Consider the following 23093-nt stretch of genomic DNA (forward strand, 5'->3'; position numbering starts at 1 on the left):
GGGGGAGAGAGAGGGGGAGTGACATGCAGCAAAGGGCCACAGGCTGGAGTCGAACCTGGGCCGCTGCGGCAACAGCCTTGTACATGGGGCGCCTGCTCTACCACTAAGCCACCGACGCCCCAAAGGAATATACTTTTAATCTGAACACTAATCAAGCTAATGTTTCTTTGCCCTGCCAGACGCAAAGGCAAATTTGTCTTCCTCAGCCCTGCCAGGCGCAAAGACTTAATGCATGGGGTGTCAACAGCCCTGCCAGACGTGAGGGCTACCTGGGGCATCGCCGGCCTTGCCAGACACAAAGGCCGGCCCTCAGGAGGAAAGACAGAGAGGTTGATCCATCCACCGTGCAAAGTATGAGGAGATACTCTAAATAAGTCCCGGTGCAAGAAGCTACGTGGGTGTTGACAGCCCTGCCAGACGCAAAGGCTGCCTGGGGCTTTGCTTGCCCAGCCACACGCAAAGGCAGCCCCCTGTGTTAAAAAGGGTCAATCCGGTGGTCCCAGTGCAAGACGCTATCTGGGGTGTTAGCAGCCCTGCCAGACGCGAGGGCTACTTTGCCTTCCTCAGCCCCGCCAGACGCAAAGGCTATGCACGGGATGTCGACAGCCCTGCCAGACACGAGGGCTACCTGGGGTATCGCCGGCCTCGCCAGACGCACAGACCGGCCCTCAGGAGGAAAGAAAGGTCGATCGTTCCACTGTGCAAATAATGAGGACATAAACTAATAAAAACCCAGTGCAAGACGCTACATGGGTGTTGACAGCCCTGCCAGATGCAAAGGCTGCCTGGGGCTTTGCTTGCCCAGCCAGATGCAAAGGCAGCCCCCTGTGTTAAAAAGTGTCAATCCGGTGGTCCCAGAGCAAGACGCTATCTGGGGTGTTAGCAGCCCCGCAAGACGCAAAGGCTGCCATAGGAATCACTATTCCTGCTGTAATGTGGAGGTGATGAAGAGCGGATGTGTGATTGCTCCGATGTCTCAAGCAGAATATTCAGCCCATCCATCGTTGAGTCAATCCGAGTCACTCTCTTCAGCCCATCTCCGCCTCTTCGCAGCAGCCTCCTCCCCATCGCTGTCCTCCCTGGTCCTCTTCATGGAGGAGGCACTGCCAGAAGATTCAAGGACCACAGCATCTTCAAGCTCCTCGGAACATTCTTCTTGGGAGATGGGCCCGAAGTCTTCAGCATCAAACGGAGAAATAGAACGGCTGTTCTCAGAGTCCCAGTCCACGTCCCACAAGCTCACGTCCGAGTCCTCATCCGGTTCCTGTTCCCCACCAGCATTAGGGCGATGATCAGCATAAGCGCGAGGAGCAGCAAAAGGACAACGATCAGCATGAGGGCGAGGATCAGCATAATTGTGAGGATCAGCATGAGGGCGAGGAGCAGCAAAAGGGCAAGGAGCAGCATAAGGGCAAGGATCAGCATAAGGGCGAGGATCAGCATGAGGGCGAGGAGCAGCATAATTGTGAGGATCAGCATGAGGGCGAGGAGCAGCAAAAGGGCGAGGAGCAGCATAAGGGCAAGGAGCAGCATAAGGGCGAGGATCAGCATGAGGGCGAGGAGCAGCATAAGGGCAAGGAGCAGCATAAGGGCGAGGAGCAGCAAAAGGGCAAGGAGCAGCATAAGGGCGAGGAGCAGCATAAGGGCGAGGATCAGCATAAGGGCAAGGAGCAGCATAAGGGCGAGGAGCAGCATAAGGGCGAGGATCAGCATAAGGGCAAGGAGCAGCAAAAGGGCAAGGAGCAGCATAAGGGCGAGGAGCAGCATGAGGACAAGGAGCAGCATAAGGGTAAGGAGCAGCATAAGGGTAAGGAGCAGCATAAGGGTAAGCAGGGAAATCGTAAGGACCATTGCGATTAGCATAAGGCACAGGATGAGGAACAGCAATGGGAGCAAGGTGGTAAGCAGGAAAGGGAGCAGGTGGTGGAAGCTGCTGCTCATCCTCTATTTTACCAGCCTGAAGCATGTCCACGTCATCCACCCCGACAACGCCAACCTCTTCCTCCTCCTCCTCGTAGTCAGGCAGGACTGGGTCATCAGGGGGGCTCTCAGCAGCAGGGGGTGCGGTGCTGAGTGGCCAAAAGGAGCCTCCTGAGGAAGAATAAAATTGAAAAATAATTAAACCCAAGGCTTAAAGGCCTAATCAGTCATTTTTGACCTGATGCATTACATGTACTTTGTAGAAAACCCACCAACAAACAGAGTGCCACTGCCACCTCTAAAACTCATATCAATATTGTGCAGTTCTGCTACTTTTATTTGGAACATTAGGACGGGATATGATAATACTTTTATGCTGGATAAATCTTGACTGGACGCAGGCAGCTAATCAGCAGCTACGTATGTGCTCTCATGTCATCATGTTACATGTTAAGTTTTTGCTTTGCGAGTTGTTGTTCCATATTTGGCTGCCAAAGGCTAAAAGAGATTTACACCATTCTGACCATAAACAGATTCTGACTATTATACTAGTCTGACTTTAGCTGTGGTTGGGTCAATAACGACACGCTACTTTTTTTGTGTTCATATGGGTTAGTCAAATTTAAAAGGGTTAAAATTTGAAAATAAATGTATGATTAACTAACAAACTTTAATTTTGTGTGGATCCAGTATAAAATTTCTGCTTTTAATACATTTTGAGAGAATAATAGGATAATGGCAAAAATGTCTAAGTGGTGTAACCATAAAAACTTGCACCAAATAATTAAACTTGCTTAAAAACACTAAAATTCTCAATAAAACACCATATCAACTAGTTTGGCATGATCTTTAAATTATTTTTATTTTTATTTTCAGTAAAGGCAATGAAATACAATTGTTCTAAATATGAAATTAATTAGGGGAATCATGAAAGTCAAGTTAACTACATGAAGTGTCAAGTGGTGTAACCACCATTTAAGAGGCCGTTTTGTTAATATTGTAAAGAAGGCCATGTGACAGGAAATGGTATTACAGAGAAGGACCTCTGATGATCACAACTGCTGCATGACAAGGTTAGAATCTCTTAAAAGTATTAATAAATTGATGTTTTTAGACTCTGGTCAAGTTTGGTAAGTTTACATGTCAAATGGTATGACCCTAGAAAACATTAATAATTCATAAAAATCATGTTTGAAATCTTGAGACCAAGGCCATGTGCTTACACAGGTGTCCATGGTAATGCCTGTCAAATTTGATTTTAAAATGAAATGTCAAATGGTGTAACCGTAACAATTATGTCAGATATCAGCAGTTTATGATAGTAATTTGTTAGATATCAGTAGTTTATGATGTTAATTAAAGATGTATTATAAAAAAAACTATTTTTGATCTTGTACAGTAGCTTTAAAATACCTAAAAATCCAATAATTCATTTAAAGTAGAAATGTTACTCAAACATTAAAATTTCTGTCTGTAAAATACAATTATTTACATTTCTGCTATTTCATTACTAATGTATGATACATTTATAGAAAACTAAAGTAATCAAACTAAATAAATAAAATCAATTTTCCCCATTAGATGCCAGTTTCTAGGAGGGCCACCTGACAAGCCCTAAGGGTTTTCTTTTGGCTCCTCCCGCTCACTTTTTTTTCTCTTTTAAGTCAGCGTTTTTCATATGTGTCAATACTGTATGTATTCTGTTTCTTCTTATTGACATCCTATACTCTTTTTCTTGTGTGCAAATAAAAAAAAACAAAAAAAAACAAGGAAAAAGTAGCTCGTCATAGAGTGCTAATGCAAATGAATGCTAATGAATGCTAATACTGCAGCAAGAGCCAATTACGTCCTTACAAGTTATTGTTGTCAGGTGACTTTTTCCCTTATCAGAATTTAAAACACAAAACATGAAACATGAGTCAAATTTTAAAATTAAATGATTGTTGTTAGCAAAGAATTTACAGTAGGAGAAATTAGTTAATTGGTGTCAGCTGTTCCTTTTTCTGAACTTCCTCTCTCATTAAATTTTTATCAACGGTATTCACTATAGTAGACCAGTTCACCATTTGAGATGTTGTCATATGACTTTTTTCTTATCAGAACTTAAGATACAAAACATGAGTTAAATTTTAAAATGAAACATGATTGTCAAATGTTTTTTTCAGCAAAGAATTTACAGTAGAAGAAATTAGCTCACTGTTGTCGGATGTTCTTTTTTCTGAACTGAAATAATATGAAAAAAACAAGTTCACTTAACCTTGTTGACTGTCATATTTGATTTTCAGTGTCAATTCCTTCACCAAACAGTGGTGTTTGACTGTAGAAGGAACATGGTCAGGCAGTGTATCATATTATAATGAAAAATACCAGTTACACCAATTGACACAACCCAGTGTCATTTGGCGTAACTGGTATTTTTTCATAAAAATATGATTATATACAGGAAAATAAATGTGGAATAAATGTAATCCACTTTTGCAGTGCAACACTGTTTTTTAACTAATTTTGCATAATTTGTCACGCATTATTTAGAAAAAAAAGGGGTGTTTTTAGGAAATGTCCTGCTCAGTATTGCCAAAATGCATTAAATTTAAATATAGAAATACTCCAAAAATATCTTATTTCAATTTAATTCTTTTGAAATAAAGATTTTTTTTATAAGAACACTTAAATCTACTGTAGGTGGATAAAATATTTAATATTTATCATTCTTTCGTGGTTACACCATTTGACATTTTCAGGAGCATTCAGTCTTACTTTTCATAAAAAATGGTGCAAATGTACAAAAATACAGAATGTACATTTTAACAAATCTGATGCATGCTTTGAAAACCATTTTTGAAGATATTTCTGAATTGCTCATCTTGCCAACCCTTATTTGTCACTGACCCGGTTATGTGAAACATGATATGCTTTCAGAGGCAAAACCAGGAATGTGAACAGTGTTATTATGTAGAATTGTAAGACTACCTACCTGTAGTCCACCTACAGATACTTAATATATATATGTGTATATGTTAACATTTCAACAGCTTATTAGTTGAGATTCAACAGTTCAACTGTTTCACTTTGTCTGTAGATATGTGACAGATTATCTATAGAGTATATGTGATAATTCATAAACATATCTAATATTCACAGAATAATTTAGTTGAACTTGAACTGTTCACTCAACCTGTGCAGCATGGGTTAAGTGAGTAGTTCAAGTTCAGCTAAATTATTCTGAGAACATGTAGTGAATTGTTTCATAAACATATAATAAACATCTGCAGACAAAGCAAAACGTTTGAATTATTGTTGAATCTCAACTAATAAACTGTTGAAATGTTACAAATACTCTATAAACCGTCTGTAGGTGGACAATCCAGGTGTATCCAAAGTGAAACCTACAATTCTATACAATAACACTGTTCACATTGCTGGTTTTACCCCTGAAACGTATCTTGTTTCGTATAACCATAATACAAATCAGACTAGTATAATAGGCAGGACAATAGGTCATGTTGTGTCATATATACTCCAGTAAAATAAAAAGCAGAGACACGTGACACTGTGGAAACTGTGTGTTTCTAAGTGGATTGTTGCCTCCAAGATAAGCTGTGTAAAACACTCGGATGCAGCGAAAACCTTTGAGCGCACAGAACTGTGCGGGCAATTACGCATGACAAAATGCGGGTTACTTCAAAAAATCATGAACAATAATGAACAGGGATTCTCCAAAAAATTATAACACCAACATCTGTGCTTCTCATTGTCAATATTTACTTAACGCCACTCTCAGTTTATCAGTTTCTCATCATGCCGCATGGAGGAGACGGTGGCACTTTGGACGCAGGACGCGCACAGTTACTGCATGACAAACCGGTCTCATCTCTTCCCTTCATAAGAAAATACCACATGAACGAGCGAAGTATATTTCAGTGCTCTGACAACACTAACATGTCCGTTATAAGCTCTGAGCGATGACTGAACGGCTTTGTCCAATAACTGTCAAACACTTCAGTTCACTTCATCTCTTTCATTCAGGCTCAGAGCAACACTTTTTAAAGAAATCCAGAAAATTAGTTCATTAATGTGATTAATTTTAATTTAAAAGGACCCGACAACATCTCCAGATACATTTTAAGCAGCAACCTCAGCACACAGAGCAACGGGCCCCGGTTTGTTTACACCTGCGCGTGCTGACGTCCTGACGTTTGCTCTTATACGTTCCATCGTCTCCATGGTGCACAAGAAAAGCATCATTGGCATCCTCATTGGCATCGTTCAAAAATGGCCTAGTCGCCATCTTTTCCCCATAATCGACAATGAATTTACCAAATTCAGTCCCCTCAAACAAAAATAAGTGTCACTACACAGTTATTAACACCTTCCACACCTGTCCCGACAAATTCACTATATTCACTATATTCTTTTCATATAATAATAAGTCATTTTACACCAAGCAAACCTCCAATCACCAAAAACTCTTTTCCTAACAGATCGATGAACATTTTAACATTTTATTAATCGTCTATCTTTAGGCCTATACATTCAACATTTCACCATAATTAAATGCACATTTTGTGTTGAAATTCTCTTTTAAGGATTTAAGCAACATTAATAATAGGTTAAATTTACCATGACATTAAAATATGTCTTACCGGCAAAGGAAGTGATCCAACGCCTGACTCTGGACAGCAGGGGCTCCACGGCGGGGGGTCCGGACGCCATTTTCCAACAGGTAGGTAGCAGATGTAGTTTTCCTGGTAGCTAGATAGATAAATAGGCCTACTTTAATTTCTGCTCGTGTAGAAAGATACTTTAATTTGTGGACGTGTAGAAAGATACTTTAATTTGTGGTCATGTAGAAAGATACTTTAAATTGTGGCTATGTAGAAAGATACTTTAATTTGTGGCTGTGTAGAAAGATACTTTAAATTGTGGCTGTGGGGAAATCAGTTTGTAACAAGTCACAAAGGCATTTTGAAACTCAGCAGGGCAGCCACAGAGCAGCGCCCCGGAAGGAGCAATAAGATTCTCACCTGTGAGGTTTTGAGTTTCTCAGATCAGGTATCCAACAGTTTGTTCAGTAGAAATTGTCTCCAATATTTCAGCTTTTCAGCAGAAGGTTTTGCAGGTAAACTTGTGTCAAGTCCGAGTGCAAATGTGACATTCAGAAAGGCCTTGCAGCTTTTATAGGGACACCGTTCTGTTTCCATGACTCTTACTGACGCTCGACGCAGTGTATATATGATTTAAATGTTTGGATTCACGTGTGTGCACAGAGTAGTGATGTCTGTCATCTTGTGTTGCCTCTGCAGAAACTCCTGCAGCACCTGATGCGTCTGGCTGTATAATGATGAGCATGTGCAGCCAGACAGCTGCAGTGCACCTTGTTATTGTATAAAGTTGTGGTTCATATGTGCAAATCATTTTCAGTTTTTTTCCAGTATTTTCAAATAGCAAGATGTCAAAACCATTTACCTATTTAACACTGTGGGAGATTAACTAACCATTTTAGAAAAAAAAAAATAGATCAAGGGTTCTAAAAGTCTCAAAGGAAAAGTGCACTCAATATGACTTTAATGGCATAATGTGACATTTTAATGAATTTCTTATTAAATACTATACCATATTTTTTTTCCCTGCATTTTTTATGACATACTAAAGCTTAACAAAACTACTCAACAGTGTCACAGATTACATAACAATATGGGGGGCAATATATCTTAGAATTTCTGCCTAGATTTAGAAACAGTTAAATGAAGAAATAACTAAGAAGCAAAATAACTCAGTAAAATCAAAGTAACATTAAATTGTAATCTGAAATGAGTACCAAATAAAACTGATCCAACAGCCAGCTGTGGAGTTGCAATAATTGTATTGAACGATGATCTGATTGTTGAATGAGAAGATCTTTGCTTACAGTTGTCTAAAGCTCCCTACATTCATATCTGGACATGTCCATTCTCTCTATCTTAAATTCAAAGACGCAGTCAGTTTATGTTTAGGCCTATAGGACCACTTTTGGAAATTTACTTTATAGTTATAGTCATGAATAAAATAAGAACAATGAAATTACTCAGGTTTAATGTTGGAGGACAAAGCTGCCTTCAGCCAACATGAAGATTAAACAGACAGAAATGAAAAGGAACCAATATATTAACAAAATAAAGTTCCAGAGATCATTGGGAGATCTCAGAAAATATCGCATGAAGTCACCTAATTATCTTAAACTGACTTGATTACAGGCTCTGATCCAGTATTTTGAATTTTACATTGCAGACCAACTCTGGAATACAGTACAGGCCAAAAGTTTGGACACACCTTCTCATTCAATGCGTTTTCTTTATTTTCATGACTATTTACATTGTAGATTCTCACTGAAGGCATCAAAACTATGAATGAACACGTGGAGTTATGTACTTAACAAAAAAAGGTGAAATAACTGAAAACATGTTTTATATTCTAGTTTCTTCAAAATAGCCACCCTTTGCTCTGATTACTGCTTTGCACACTCTTGGCATTCTCTCCATGAGCTTCAAGAGGTAGTCACCTGAAATGGTTTCCACTTCACAGGTGTGCCTTATCAGGGTTAATTAGTGGAATTTCTTGCTTTATCAATGGGGTTGGGACCATCAGTTGTGTTGTGCAGAAGTCAGGTTAATACACAGCCGACAGCCCTATTGGACAACTGTTAAAATTCATATTATGGCAAGAACCAATCAGCTAACTAAAGAAAAACGAGTGGCCATCATTACTTTAAGAAATGAAGGTCAGTCAGTCCGGAAAATTGCGAAAACTTTAAATGTGTCCCCAAGTGGAGTCGCAAAAACCATCAAGCGCTACAACGAAACTGGCACACATGAGGACCGACCCAGGAAAGGAAGACCAAAAGTCACCTCTGCTTCTGAGGATAAGTTCATCCGAGTCACCAGCCTCAGAAATCGCAAGTTAACAGCAGCTCAGATCAGAGACCAGATGAATGCCACACAGAGTTCTAGCAGCAGACCCATCTCTAGAACAACTGTTAAGAGGAGACTGCGCCAATCAGGCCTTCATGGTCAAATAGCTGCTAGGAAACCACTGCTAAGGAGAGGCAACAAGCAGAAGAGATTTGTTTGGGCCAAGAAACACAAGGAATGGACATTAGACCAGTGGAAATCTGTGCTTTGGTCTGATGAGTCCAAATTTGAGATCTTTGGTTCCAACCGCTGTGTCTTTGTGAGACGCAGAAAAGGTGAACGGATGGATTCCACATGCCTGGTTCCCACTGTGAAGCATGGAGGAGGAGGTGTGATGGTGTGGGGGTGTTTTGCTGGTGACACTGTTGGGGATTTATTCAAAATTGAAGGCACACTGAACCAGCATGGCTACCACAGCATCCTGCAGCGACATGCCATCCCATCCGGTTTGCGTTTAGTTGGACGATCATTTATTTTTCAACAGGACAATGACCCCAAACACACCTCCAGGCTGTGTAAGGGCTATTTGACCAAGAAGGAGAGTGATGGAGTGCTGCGGCAGATGACCTGGCCTCCACAGTCACCGGACCTGAACCCAATCGAGATGGTTTGGGGTGAGCTGGACCGCAGAGTGAAGGCAAAGGGGCTAACAAGTGCTAAACACCTCTGGGAACTCCTTCAAGACTGTTGGAAAACCATTTCAGGTGACTACCTCTTGAAGCTCATGGAGAGAATGCCAAGAGTGTGCAAAGCAGTAATCAGAGCAAAGGGTGGCTATTTTGAAGAAACTAGAATATAAAACATGTTTTCAGTTATTTCACCTTTTTTTGGTTAAGTACATAACTCCACATGTGTTCATTCATAGTTTTGATGCCTTCAGTGAGAATCTACAATGTAAATAGTCATGAAAATAAAGAAAACGCATTGAATGAGAAGGTGTGTCCAAACTTTTGGCCTGTACTGTATGTTTCATTAATGCTTTTAATTCAAACAAATTATGTTGCTTTATGTCAGTAATTTAACAGTATGTTGATGCTGAAGCTTGTGTAACCTCTTTCCTCACTCAGTGTTACAGATCAAATGATCTTTAGACTCATAACCTTTAGAAAGTCACTTTTCTGATTTTGTCTTACTTTTAAGACACTCAGAGGGGGAAAATGAAATTGGGTATTTTAAACCATCCTTCAATAAAGAATGAAGAATTTTCCAACTTTGATTTAAATGTGCTTCAAAAGTTAAATCCCTCAAGCTCAAGTTAAGGACAGAGTTTTTATGATTAGTGTGTTTGAGAGGTCAAGAGGAGCTTTGGAGGCTCAGTTTGTTGAAGTAAAAATGACCACACAGTGGCTCACACACTGTTATTCTTGGACTGTATACCAAATGTCTTCTTAGTTTTAGTTTTAAAAAAGTGCTGATAAAAACAGTGTGACAGCAGTTGTGCTAAGATCCCATCACCAAAAAAGAGAAAAGAAACCAAAGATGTTTGTCCTGAGGCCTCTTTATGAAGCAGTTGTTATTCCTATTTACTTGTTTGTTTTTGAGTGTCTAGTTAGGAAGGTCAGGGGTCATTGTCTATTCGTGCTGCTGTGATGACACCAGAGGGTGTTGGCAATAAAAAGTTTCAGTTGCACTGAGGAAGTTGCCTCGTTCTGTCAAGATCCAACATCACACAGCAACTCTGCTCCCTTCTGACAGCATGTGATGAATTCCACAGTGTGCTGCTCTCACCACCTACAGGACATCAGGGTCTGAACACAAGATGAGCAGAAAATACAGCAGATTATGCTTTATACCTCACCATTGCATTTTATTTAGAAAAACAAGTGTGTGATTAAATATGACACATGTAGAATGTTATCTAGAAAACCTCCACATGATGGGAGTGTTTTAATCTGACTTACTTTTTTTATTAATAATAAACTTTTGCCAACAGATGGCACCAAAGTATTATTTGCAGTGCTGCAAGTCTGATGGACTTTGTTTCTCTCCCAAATGGCCTAAAATCCATCTCCCCAACACCTGGAGATTAGGTGAAACTGTGATATTAACTCAGACTGCTGACTGTGTTTAAAGTAAGACGGTAATGTTGCAGACTGTCAACTGTGACCTAACTTCACACCTTCAATCTGTTGCTCATCATCAGAGGGATAAGTCCAGAAGCAGGAAGGGTGGAAAATTCTTCCTCTCACCTCCTGTTAAAGTGTGTGATTATTATGGTTTACCATCCCACTGAGACCTAAAAGATTTCTATTCAACAGGAGAGCATTAGAACATATAAGAAAGTATTTGCGTAAATTCAACATTGATATAAAAATATGTTTGCTAAAATCTGTCTAATTTGTATGCAGTATCAAATTATAAATGTTATTAAGCATAAATAAACAAGTTTTAACCACAAAATTTCATGAGGTTTTGTACCTTGTCCACGTTTGTGTCAGGATCAGCTGTTGACTGACTCAGCAGAGATGGCTGCCATCTTGTTTTCAGATGGATTAGTGTATTGTGGCCTTGCTACCACTCTATCATTATAAAACACTATAAAACTGTCCACAAACGAGGACAACAGGTCTAAGTTAAGCAGAATGAAATATAAGCTGCAGGAAACCAAAAATGTAGCAGGATGAATATAGTACTTGAGTAAATGTACTTAGTTACATTCCGTCACTGCACTCTTTCAGTGTTCTGCATTTTTTCAAACTGATATCTGACCTTATCAATCTCCCAAAAACTACTCCCCTGGAAAGTAACAGAGTACATTTACTCAAGTGCTGTACCTAAAGGATTAACTTTGTATTTTTCAGCCTGGACCCTATTTTCCCATGTTTTTGTGTCAAAGTGATTAATTTAAAAATTTGTCCAGTATTGAGTGAGACTCCTGCAGCTGGTGGCAATGAAACAGTCTGCGATGTAACCACTCGGGTTATGATTACACCCTCAATTTACGTCCACTGCAAGTGCTTGTTTTTGCCACTGACAGGCTCAGATTGTTATTCCAAGTGTTTGACAGCTTATAGAAAGGATCCCTACAGAGAGAGAGATCTTTTTGTTTAAGAGTAAGATCCTTTCTGATTAACCAGAAACAGCTCTGAAACTGTTGCCATCGAAGAAAACAAATCTTAGTGACATGAGGTGTGTGTAACTTCCAGTTTGTTGTACTTGATTCTTGATTGTTGGTGATGTTGTTGTGGAGCATTTTGTTGTTAGAAACCCAGTATGTGCCTTTTAACATCCTCTGATCAGGAAGATGGAACGATATTTGTGTTATTGCTGTAGGTACTGTGTATTTTGTGCCACTGTATGTCTTAGACACACACAGGGCTCACTGAGAGTTAACAGGATATGTACAGAACAAGCTCAGTTTTTGCTTAGTTTGCTGCTGACATTTCATTTTGTTTTGGCTTGAATGCTGCCTCGAAACTTTATCTGTACTTTATCTTTACTGGTTTCAGTTGAGTGTTTGACTTTCATGTTTTAAAACTTTTTCACAGCTATGAGAGTTATGGAGTTATGCAACAGCATTTGTCAAATAATTGTAAAAGAAGTAACAATCTGTAAAATATATCTTAGAGATTTAACATCAAAGCAGTAACACATACTTGGCCACTTACATTTATTTGTTTTATGCTTAATCTATATTTTAAAATTCTAAAATGGGATTTTAATTTATAAAAGTCTTCATTCTGATCAAAACCAATACAACGCTTTAATCAAACTGCATGTGAAGAAACGATCATTTTAGCCAAATTACAAATAAACATGTTCTCCTTTCACCTTTGTATCTCAAGTCTGGTAGAGGTACCGTCTTGTCCACTGAGGTTTTGAAATATGTCTGAGATTTTTGCAGCTGCTCAAATACAACTACTGTGAATAGAACAATCTATTTTTCAAGAAACTGCCCAGTTCCTCTGGATTATCCACATACCTCACTGTGAACACACTGTATTAAAACTACTGACAACTGAAGAAATAGTCCCTATAAAAACTCAGATTGTCTCCATTTTACCAATGTAGTCACTTTAAAACCCAAAAGTCTGGTGCTTTATTTCACTAAAGTTCACTCCAATCTTTTAAGGCATTAATTCAACCAAGGACACTCCAACTGGAATAACTACATGTGTGATGTCAGTGCAAAGGCAGACAAAAAAATTCAGTGAGAAAAACATCACAGGAAATAAAGCCTTCATTTCAAGGATTTTGGATATTTTTTATTCTAATTGGCCCAATATCTTCCTCTGCTGGTTCTGTCTACTGAGGAGACGAGAACCTGCCAAGGAAGAGGATGGACTTGGTCTTATTGTGCCTGATGAAGAAGAGGAAGGGGTGGTCCGCTGTGAAGTGTTCCTCCCTCAACATACAGAATGCTACCATGCCTGCTGTGGCTGCAGCCGCCTCCGTGCCCTCCTCGTTCACCTCCACAAAGGCCTTGTGGGCCACTGTAGATAGGAAGAGTCCTCCTTCACCGTTCATGCCAGACAAGTCTGCCTTCGCCCCGCAGAACACGTCTGTCATGCCCAGTTTGGCCAGAGGCTCATTCAGCTCGTAGTCTTCCTCCAGCTTGAACTTGGGCAGGTGGACAAGGATTTCTGAGTGGATGTCCATGTTGTCCCTGTTGGTCCATTCGTCCAGTCTCTCCCGTGTCAGCTCGATCTCCAGCTGGAACAAAAAACACACACTGCACTGCATCTCTGGCTCATATTTATATTAAGAGGTTGTCAGTAACAGCTTGTAGGTGCTTGTTAAATCCTAGAATCATCGATTGAGTTGCTCTTGCCTCATTGTCTGTTTAGCTAGACTGCATTTAATGCACGATTGCAAATTTATTTATGCAGGTGGTCTCCTTAGGCCTCATTCACCGACTGTTCTTATGAGGACATTTCTTCTTAAAACCTATTTACACAGTTTCCATGAAGATTTAGACATTAACCGGTGGTGCTTTTTGTTTTTGAGATGTGTTCCTATGTGAGAACAGAATCTAAGCACACTCAAGAGCACACTTAGGCATATTTGAGTGCCAACATGTTTGTGCCTAGTAATTGGTTACAGCGTCCTCTTTAATTCTAAAGTTGTATTATATTACAGGATTTAAATTACAATGATATCTTGGTGTCTTGCATTTTAAGCTACAGACACCTGGGTGCAAAAAGCATCTCCCTAAAGATACTTTTTGCACCCAGGTGTCTGTAGCTTAAAATGCAATTTGCACCTGGTGGATTTGTCAATTTAGATATGAGCAAAGACTACAACATCAGCCTCACCGAGAAGGTGGCTGAAGGAATGAAAAAGGGAGGCTGTGTTCACACAGTCAAACAAGTCAGCCACCGGTGGAAAAATGAAAATATCCTATTTGAGGATCCTATTAGAGCTGGAATATTGTCTTTTTGGAATAAGATCAGAAACAGGTAGTCAAGGATCATCTCATTACAATGCAATGCTCTGCTTGGGTTTTGGCATTCAGGTGGATGCCACTTGACATGCACCACCCACCAAAACAATTATAGACCATGTTCTCCTCCCCATGGCAACAGCCTGCCCTGATGGCTTTCAGTGGTCTCAATGTTTTGGGTGATCCGTGTATATTCCTTGGTGTCTTAGACTTGTCAAAATGAGATGTTAAAACGAATGGGTCTATTCAGCTATTTTGCTTTAGTTTATGTACACAGTGTGTATTCAGCAGTGTAATATATCCTATAAACTGAAAATAATAAGTCAATTTAGACTAAAAATAATAAGACAACATTGACTTACATGGAAATACCCCCAGCCTCCTGTTTGATAGTACTGTGCCTAACCCACTAACCCACCATGTCTTAACTGTTTCCATGGACAGTGTTGCTCTTTACACTACGTCACCTGGATTTCTTGCAGTATATTCATTTTTTGTCATGAATTTAACACTTTGATCTAAAAAAATATCTGAGATTGGCTTGTACTTACCCTAACCATGACCCCAGTGCCCTGATCCTAACTAGCTGTGACTTCAGCGCGTCAACGTGACAAGTACTGTACGAGTGTAAATAGGCGAATAGTTGCAGTGTGACTATTCTCATCCTTGTGCAAACAGACAATGATATTTCCATATGTTTTTTTCATTTTTTAACAAAGCACTATGGTCTTTCAAATAAGTAAACACATAAGCAAACAATACACTAACACTTCAAATCACATCAGTTATGTTATCAGTTATATGAACCATGCCATCCAATAATTAGTGATTGATCACATCATTTGTGGCCCAAAGTACGCCTCTGTCTGCACCCTAGGTCTACTTGCACAATCACATATTTACTGCTACTGTAAGATGCAGCACATCACGCTCTGAGGAGTGAAGGCATCTTCCAGGACCATGTAGATCTATTTGCAGAGAGTGAAGAGGGCCTCAGATTTGAAATCGAACCTTTTAGTGTTTTCTATTCTTAACCAGCTGTGTGCTCTTTTCCAGATACAGAATTCCCTGAACAGATGATAGCATCCCATGTACTACTCAGTACGACAGTTTGTTTTGCTTTCACTTCCTGCAGAACTATCTCCACTTCTGAACTACTGCAGTGTTTTTATGTTTGGAGTCTGGTGCTCCGCCCTTTTCACACTTTTGTTTGTGCATTCTTGATTTAACTCTTTCCACTTTTCTGCTTCTTCTTGTTCTTCTTCAGTCTCTGTGTGTGCACAAGGCCCTGCAGTTTCATGCCATTTTATGGGGATTGATGTGGTTTAAGAACTCAAGATGAATCTGACATTTCTTAGGACCTTTCTAAAGAACAAATGTAAGAAAAAAACTTGAGAAGATATCTTTGAATGAGGCCCAGAGATCGAGACCTCTTTTGCAAGAGGAACCTGAGTAAGGAAGAGACAATCATTTCATTCCATTTATAAGGTGCCAACGAGTGAAAGTTCAATGTTTACCTGGGAGCTAACTAACTACAGTTTAACAGTCCTGAGATCTGGTTTGGTGGGAAGTGGTTTTAAATTTGAGAAGAGACCTTTATCAATACAAATGATACAATGTATTTATCATCTTTTTGCTGGTGAGGACCAGTCTACTTTTTCATATTGTACACAGGGAGTATGATGTATTTGTATTTGTATGTGGTTCCTGTTAGAAAAAGCAGAATTTTAAAAAATGTTGGAAATGGGATAAAACATGCAAAACCATGGGTAATTATTACTATTATTCTATATGATATTAGTTACATAGATTCTATATTTCTCCAAGAGTGCAAATGGTGCATAATTTATGTTTAACAGTTTCTATTACATCCCTTGCAAACCTTGTCAGCCTAGGTAGTTGCTTCTATGTTGTTTACCTTCAGCAGAGGGTCAGAGCCGTCTGTGGACTCCTCGGGCAGCAGGATGAACATGCTGAGTTCCTCATCAATGTATGGCAGCTCCAGGATCTGCAGGCCAAGCTCAGGAATGTAGTTGTAGGGCAGCTTCTTCATCTGGTACATCATCTGGACTGTCCTGTTCTCATTCTGATGCACAGGAAACACAGAGAATCAAGGTGATCAGATCATGTTAATGAGTCAGAATTTAGTTTCTGAAGATGTTCAGCTACTCTTCAGCTAAGTTAAGGTGTCCTGTATTTAAACGTCATGTCTCTACATCTGCAGATTTCACCTGGTTGACTTTAAAGGTCATATCCTTGGTGTTTGCCTCATCAAAGCGGCTCTTCCAGTTTCCCTTGAAGTAGATGGCGTTAACCAGAGCCAGTCTTGTCATAGCGCTTACTGTTCCTGGCTTCAGGAGATCTTTAATCTTATCTGAAAAGAAATAGACAAGCAAAGCAACCATTGAACACTGATTCACAGAGGGCACTATCATACTATATGACTGCTGTACAAGTTGGTCCAATTAAGATTACTCACTCTCTGTTTGCTCCTCGACCCAGTCGTTGATCTCTGCTCTGCACGCTTCCGCAGCCCCGATGAAATCAACAGCCTTCAGGTCTGCCTGGTAGTACTTCTGTGTGGCTTCAAGGAATTGCTGCAGAGAGCAGATAATATCTTGCATTCTTGATAAATATCTGACTGAATTCAATTATATGAAGTTACTGAGACAATCTAAGTATCTGTGTCCCCAGTGACAGGTAAAAACTGAAAACTCACCGGGAGGAAGTTGGCAGTGTTTTCTCCATAAAGACGGTTGGCTAGTTTCAGGATGTATGATGCAGATGGTGAGTTGATGTCAGCATTTAGTGTCTGGAAGTCTGCGTGGACGCCCTCACCGGAGCTGAATGAGAGGGCCTGTGTTTTGAGTTTGGAACAAGAGACTTTATTCTGGGTGTTAATTAATACTTCAGTATATAATTCTAATTTAGACAATATTGTTCTTCCAACATTGTGCAACAGTTTGGGAAAGACCCTCTCTTGTTTGAGCCTCCCTGCACAAACCCAGGAATATAAAGAAATGTTTTTTTCCAGTTTAGCATGAATTAACCCGACTGGCCTGCACAGAGCTCTGATCCAACGACTTCTGGATTAACTGGAAAACCAACTGTGAGCCTGGCCTTATCGCCCAAAAGTGGCCAAACTCACTGATGCTCTTGTAGGAGTATGGGATCAAATCCCTGCATGTCTCTACATCTGCAGGTGGAAAGCCCTTCGAGAAACAGGGGACTGTTAGAGCAGCCTATTAATGCCTGTTATTTTGTAATGACATGTTAAAACACTTACATACAGATGCAATGTTCATGTCTCCTTATGCCTTGGGCCATATAGTGTATTTCCATATTTCTGTATGCTGTTGTGTTTTGTGTATTCAGTCATCATTAACCTGCTGGGCCACTGCAGGTGATGCCATTTGGCTAAAGCTAACACACTTCCATTCAAGAAGTCACTAATCAAAATGATTAAAGAAGAACAGGGAAGAAAGCCCTGAGGATTGGCTGTACTTTCAAAAGCAAACAGGTTTCATGAACTGAAAACACAGCTCAATGTTCAACTGGCAGTTTTTACAGCCTTCTGCTTTAGCAAACAGTGCATTACTTGTTTCACAGGTCAAAGTCCAGGCGTCATTAAACCTCGCCTGTCTGAAGACACACCTTTTTAGTCTGTGCCTAGATACACACCTGGGCCAAAAGCCTGAACTTGAGAACTTATAAAATGTTTTATGGAAACAGGCCAGGATGACTGTACGCATTTCGTAATGTATATTACGATTTATAACTAGGCCTTGGATGTTACGCCATGATGTCAGGTGATGGAGGAGGTGCATGTAATAGAGAGACGGTGTGCTGACCTTCGCCATCTGAGCAGCAGTGTCCCCTTTAGCACCCAGGTAAACCATAGCCAGGGCTGAGCTGATGCTCAGTGGTGAGACAAAGATGTTTCCGGTGGGATTTGTTTGGCTCAGAGTGCGGAACAGGTCCAAGGCAAAACCTGTGTTTGAGCTGCTGATGGTGGCCATGACTGGTGATGTACGGTCTTCCTGTAATGAGCAAATTGGTATATAATTTCATACTACAAAATACATTTTAAACAAAGTTCACAATCACTCATAAGGGCCCATTCTTGACCCAACACATTGTCGGAGCCCACTCTCTCTATGCCCCCCCACCTCAAGGGAGCCCCAGTGCAACTGCACCGCCCGCACTGTCTGTATTTACACACCTGACCTGCTCCATAGATAGATATAAACAGCTCATTCTATGGTAACAAAAACACAAGGATTCTTAGTTTCAGGTAATTATACATTAACGGAAACATACTTATAAATATTACATTCAATTTTAGCAAATATAGGCTATCCCCCTAAAACCTACACACTGGCCCTTTAAATTTAAGAGGTAATTGAATGATCTTCCTCTACCGGTAATTTATAATTTATTTATGTTTGTCTATCTCTGTTGTCCACTGTCAACTGAAGGCAAAAATGAAAATAAAACGCAAATAACTTGATTTGTTTTTTTCTTCATAACCTGTAAAATTCTCATGTACATAACTGTACCATACTGAAAAGGGAAACAACTGAACTATACTGTCGAGGGCAAATTCTGCAATACACCTGAGACATAAAGCCTTTTTGTTTCCTTTTGTTAACACAATAAAGCAATTAATGTGACTTCGTTTTTGCACTGAAATTATTTTCATTATCTTTTTACAAATGCAGTCCAGTGGCACTGTGGTCACCTGATGTTCATCCATGACCTGTGATATTCTCATGTATTTTCATAACTGTGCCATATAGAAAAAACTTTAAAATGCATCCATCACATATAGCCATTTTTCTCATTTTGTTAATGTACCAAAAACTAGTTGAATATGTGACTGTTTTGCCCTTTTATTATTATTACAAATTTAATAATATCTATAATAAAAAATATGTTTTTGCACATGCAGTCTGATGACACTGAAGTTACCTGGTGGTCTATCCGAGACACTGTAATGTTGCATCCACCACCATGGTTTAGCTATTTAGTTTAAGGTAGGCCTATATTAAAAAGAAATTCGGCATTTTAATGAGTTGATACTCGGTGGTGTCTGCATGGATTAAAAAAAAAATTTTAACCCCTAACCTGCAATATCAAAAGTTTTAAAGACATTTATCAACTACATTGTCGTCAAATGTTGTGTTTACATGTCTCCAACTGTACTTATATCACAGTTAAAGCGTGTAAAGATGCGTTCAGGTACCCGGAAATTAACTCGCACGCCTCCATCTTTAAATAGCTCACTAGCTGGTATTATATACGTAAAGCATCGTGCATCCTGACAGGATTAAGCGACATCATGACACGATGCGGGTGTTGTGCGTGTGTGTTTTAGGCCTGTAAGCTGCATTGGTACATTACCTGATGTTCCTCCCGCAACGACTGAAGCTTGATCTGCCCGCACGCGCTCAACGTGTGAAGAAGTGAAAGCGAAATGCAAAGACGAGCAAAAGTCCCAAAATATCCCCTAGAAATAGAGAAACCACAAAGTGTAGGGGAGGTGGTTAAACCCAGGGGTCCACCGCTGCTCATTTAAAGCCTACGGAACACAAACAGTGGTTGTCACCGCAGCCTGTGGGTGGGACGCGTGATTGGGCGATAAGTCACAGCCCGGTAACAATACATGCCACTATAGCTACTGAGGAGGGAATACATGCACCGATACCGTGCTGTAAAATAATTGCACAACTATAGGCGGCGGCCTGCAAGTTTTAATATTTATTGACAGCATTAGATTTTTTTTTAATTTTATTTTTTTACTACGGATGACTGTGCGTGGATGTAGGTAGGGCCGTAACCAGGGTTTTAGACACACAAGTGCAAACTCACCCAGCAGAACCCCACCCTTCTCACACAGCTCTGTCTGTACACAGACCAAACTCTGCACAACTTTCAGAGTGGCCTATCAAACATAAAATCGCAAATTTCACATTTAATTTCTACATTTAACCATTCAATTTCATTAGTCAGTAAATATTATCTCCTTACATAAATGTTAAGTCAACACTGCCTGGTCAAAGTGCCAACAAAATAGTGAATATTTTGATATCAGAGACTAAGATGTGTCAAAAGTGTGTAATCTTGCAACATTTAGTGCCTCATGTCATTTTATCCAAAACTGCAGGAGCACAATCTTGTCATTTTGGAGCTCAGACAAGAGCAAAAACACATTCAATAGAGTCTCAGTGGATTTCAGCGTACGGGGTGTAACCAGAAATCGTGTACACAATGTGGAATGTGAGGTTTACTTTGGGGTCTTCAGGTTTCATAAACAAAATACATTTTCATGTCTGCCTTACTATAAATACTCTGGGTAACTTCTCAGAATACACAGTCAAGCGAAAGTGGATCCGCAGGCATTTTTTTTTTTTCATTTTTACTGGAACATCTTATTATTAAAACTTAATACAAAATCAGGAATCATTCTGTAACCTTTGTCCTCAGTGTTAGTTAACTGTGTACTCACTAGACCTGACCACTGTACAGCAGGAGTCTCTTCTCACTTTGGCCAAACATAGAAATGTAAATAAACCTTTTCTATATATACATGCTTGAAGGGTAAATTTAACTTGCCTCAGCTAAGACGAAGCAGCGGTTGCTCTTTTGAAATGTTTCATGTGTAGATAGGTGTGTCTGTGTGATTTACAGTGCAGAGATTATATCTTGTCTCCACCCGTCACGCAGGCTTACAGCGTAGCCGTGCCAACCACTGAAACATGATAAACATTTCTGATTTATGGTGACCCAAGGATTCCAGGCGGTCCCTGTTACATAACAGCCATCCTATATCTTGTCCCACTATAGAAACCCTCCTCCCCTCTTTCTTTCTTACACATCAGTTTTTAATTAATCATGTGCCAACTTGATACATAAACCAAAACAAAACTTCCCCCACACCTTATTCTAATCTGTTCAGGAAATATCTTGTCAAAGAATAAGCAGTCTAAACAAGCCTAAGAATCTTGATGAGGGTTTGATGCCAACACTCCATACTGACTTTTTGGTGCACATTGCTACAAACACAAGGCTCTCAAAAGGCACTGAGAAGTGATAACAAACCCTGCCTTACTGTACTGTCTAAATAAAAGACACATTTAGTTTATGTGCATTTATGTGCCTATTGGGCCCTAAGAAGAATTTCACATGCTCTGTTCAGTATATTTTTCTTCTCACAGAAAGTGAACAGTGAAAAAAAAGAAGCACAAAGAGACATCACGTGTAATCAAGAAGGCATAAGCCTTCAGTTGTTAAAGGATAAAATGCAAAGTTGAGTGATACTGATGTTGAATAATTATTTTTGGGAAAATTACATACAGATAAATAAAGTGATCAAAATATATGGAAAAAAGCTAAAAGATTGTTGTTTGTGTTTTATACTAATTTTGGGAGTCCTTGATGGCTGCAGGGGCCGAATGAGCCAAGTCTATCAATGCACATGCAGACAGAGAGCTCTTAACCTCTGTCTGCCAGTAGAGGGAGCTGGACAGATGTGCTGTCATGGCCAAGATGGCTTGTTCTGTTTTAAAGTTTACACTTCATGGATCTGAATATTGTAAAACTGTCAGTGCACCATCCATAAATATATATATAACTTGAATTAGATAGTGTACATAAAAATGTACAATGTACAAAAAGGCACATGCAGTCATGTGAAAATCATTATCACCGCTCACTGCTTTGGATGTTAGTTACCGTTCAGTAAATTATTATTTCTTATAATATAAATTATATTATTTGTATGTTTGCATATTATTTAATGTTCAAAACGGTGGGGTCTTTATGCTCCACTGTAAATGACTGTGACTGTATGAGGGCTATTTATTGCATGAGAGCAGTTTTTCAGATTTTTGGGGGGGATCCATTACAGTCCCCCCCTAGCTTGTCCTCCCCCTAACACCCCTCTAAATGTGAGGAGGGTGGAAACCTGACATGCCAGCCTCAGACCCTCCCTCTTTGAGATGTTCTGTACTGTAGTTGACGTTGGCATGCCCATTAGCAGCAGCATCTTTTTGTTCTGTCAACATGGTCCATCATCACAAGGCCCCAACCTGTTTTTGTACTCATCAGCCGTGTCATCTGTGAGGGGAAAGGGAACATGGAAAAAGGATTAGCCTTGAGGAAATTGAAGGCAATGTCAAACCTCATGTGCATGTGACGCTAATGCAGCAGTAGTAGGAAAGCTACTCAAAGCTATATTGAATGCTATTCAATATATCCATGAAGTCTGACACAGTCACATAGTATTCTGAATTTTCCAACAATTAATATAAATTATATAAAGATTTATGACCAGATACATATATTGTATTGTGCATCATTTTACTTATATATAATTCTCCATAATTTAGTCATTCTTGGTTTCATCTGAAACTTTTGGGGGTCTATTGAAACTAAATTCAAGTTCTTAAAAGTTTTAAGAATTTTTTATATTTGTAAAAATTGAACCCACTGGTGGGTCTCGGGCTCTGATAACTGTTTCAACACTTTTTTTTCCATTTATTTATTTGTTTTAACATTTTACAAACACCTCCGAACAAGTACACAGACAGTAAAGACAAGAAAAAAGTATAATAGTAATGACTAATGGGGAAAAACAACAATAATAATAATAAAACAAACAAAAAAACAAAAATCAAAAATTAAACAATATCAATAAATAAAAAACAATAATGGTCAGTGGAAATGGTTCATGTCTTCACAGAGCCAGAGCACAGGTAAGCAGGCTAGGTGGATGGTCAGAGATCCTTAAGAGGTTTCCATGTTCTCAGGAAGACTTTCCCCTTATTGTTTAATATGCAAGT

General features: G+C 39.6%; 1 protein-coding gene across 2 annotated transcripts; it reads right to left on the minus strand.

The window, feature by feature from the left end:
- Positions 1-12878: 12878 nt before the first annotated feature.
- On the minus strand, positions 12879-22368 carry serpinb1 (serpin peptidase inhibitor, clade B (ovalbumin), member 1). 2 transcript variants are annotated; one of them, XM_078169034.1, is made up of 7 exons: positions 22341-22368; positions 18102-18290; positions 16970-17107; positions 16730-16847; positions 16482-16624; positions 16169-16336; positions 12879-13520 (listed from the first exon to the last, which is right to left on the minus strand). In XM_078169034.1, the coding sequence occupies exons 2-7, from the start codon at positions 18267-18269 to the stop codon at positions 13113-13115; spliced, it is 1143 nt and encodes a 380-aa protein (XP_078025160.1). In that variant the 5' UTR covers positions 18270-18290; positions 22341-22368; the 3' UTR covers positions 12879-13112. The 2 variants fall into 2 exon arrangements, with proteins under 2 accessions (XP_078025160.1, XP_033467226.1); XM_033611335.2 differs by lacking the exon at positions 22341-22368 and adding an exon at positions 19654-19903.
- Between the last annotated feature and the right edge of the window lie 725 nt (positions 22369-23093).

Source organism: Epinephelus lanceolatus, chromosome 6 (genome assembly GCF_041903045.1).
Source record: "Epinephelus lanceolatus isolate andai-2023 chromosome 6, ASM4190304v1, whole genome shotgun sequence".
NCBI classification, from domain to species: domain Eukaryota; kingdom Metazoa; phylum Chordata; class Actinopteri; order Perciformes; family Serranidae; genus Epinephelus; species Epinephelus lanceolatus.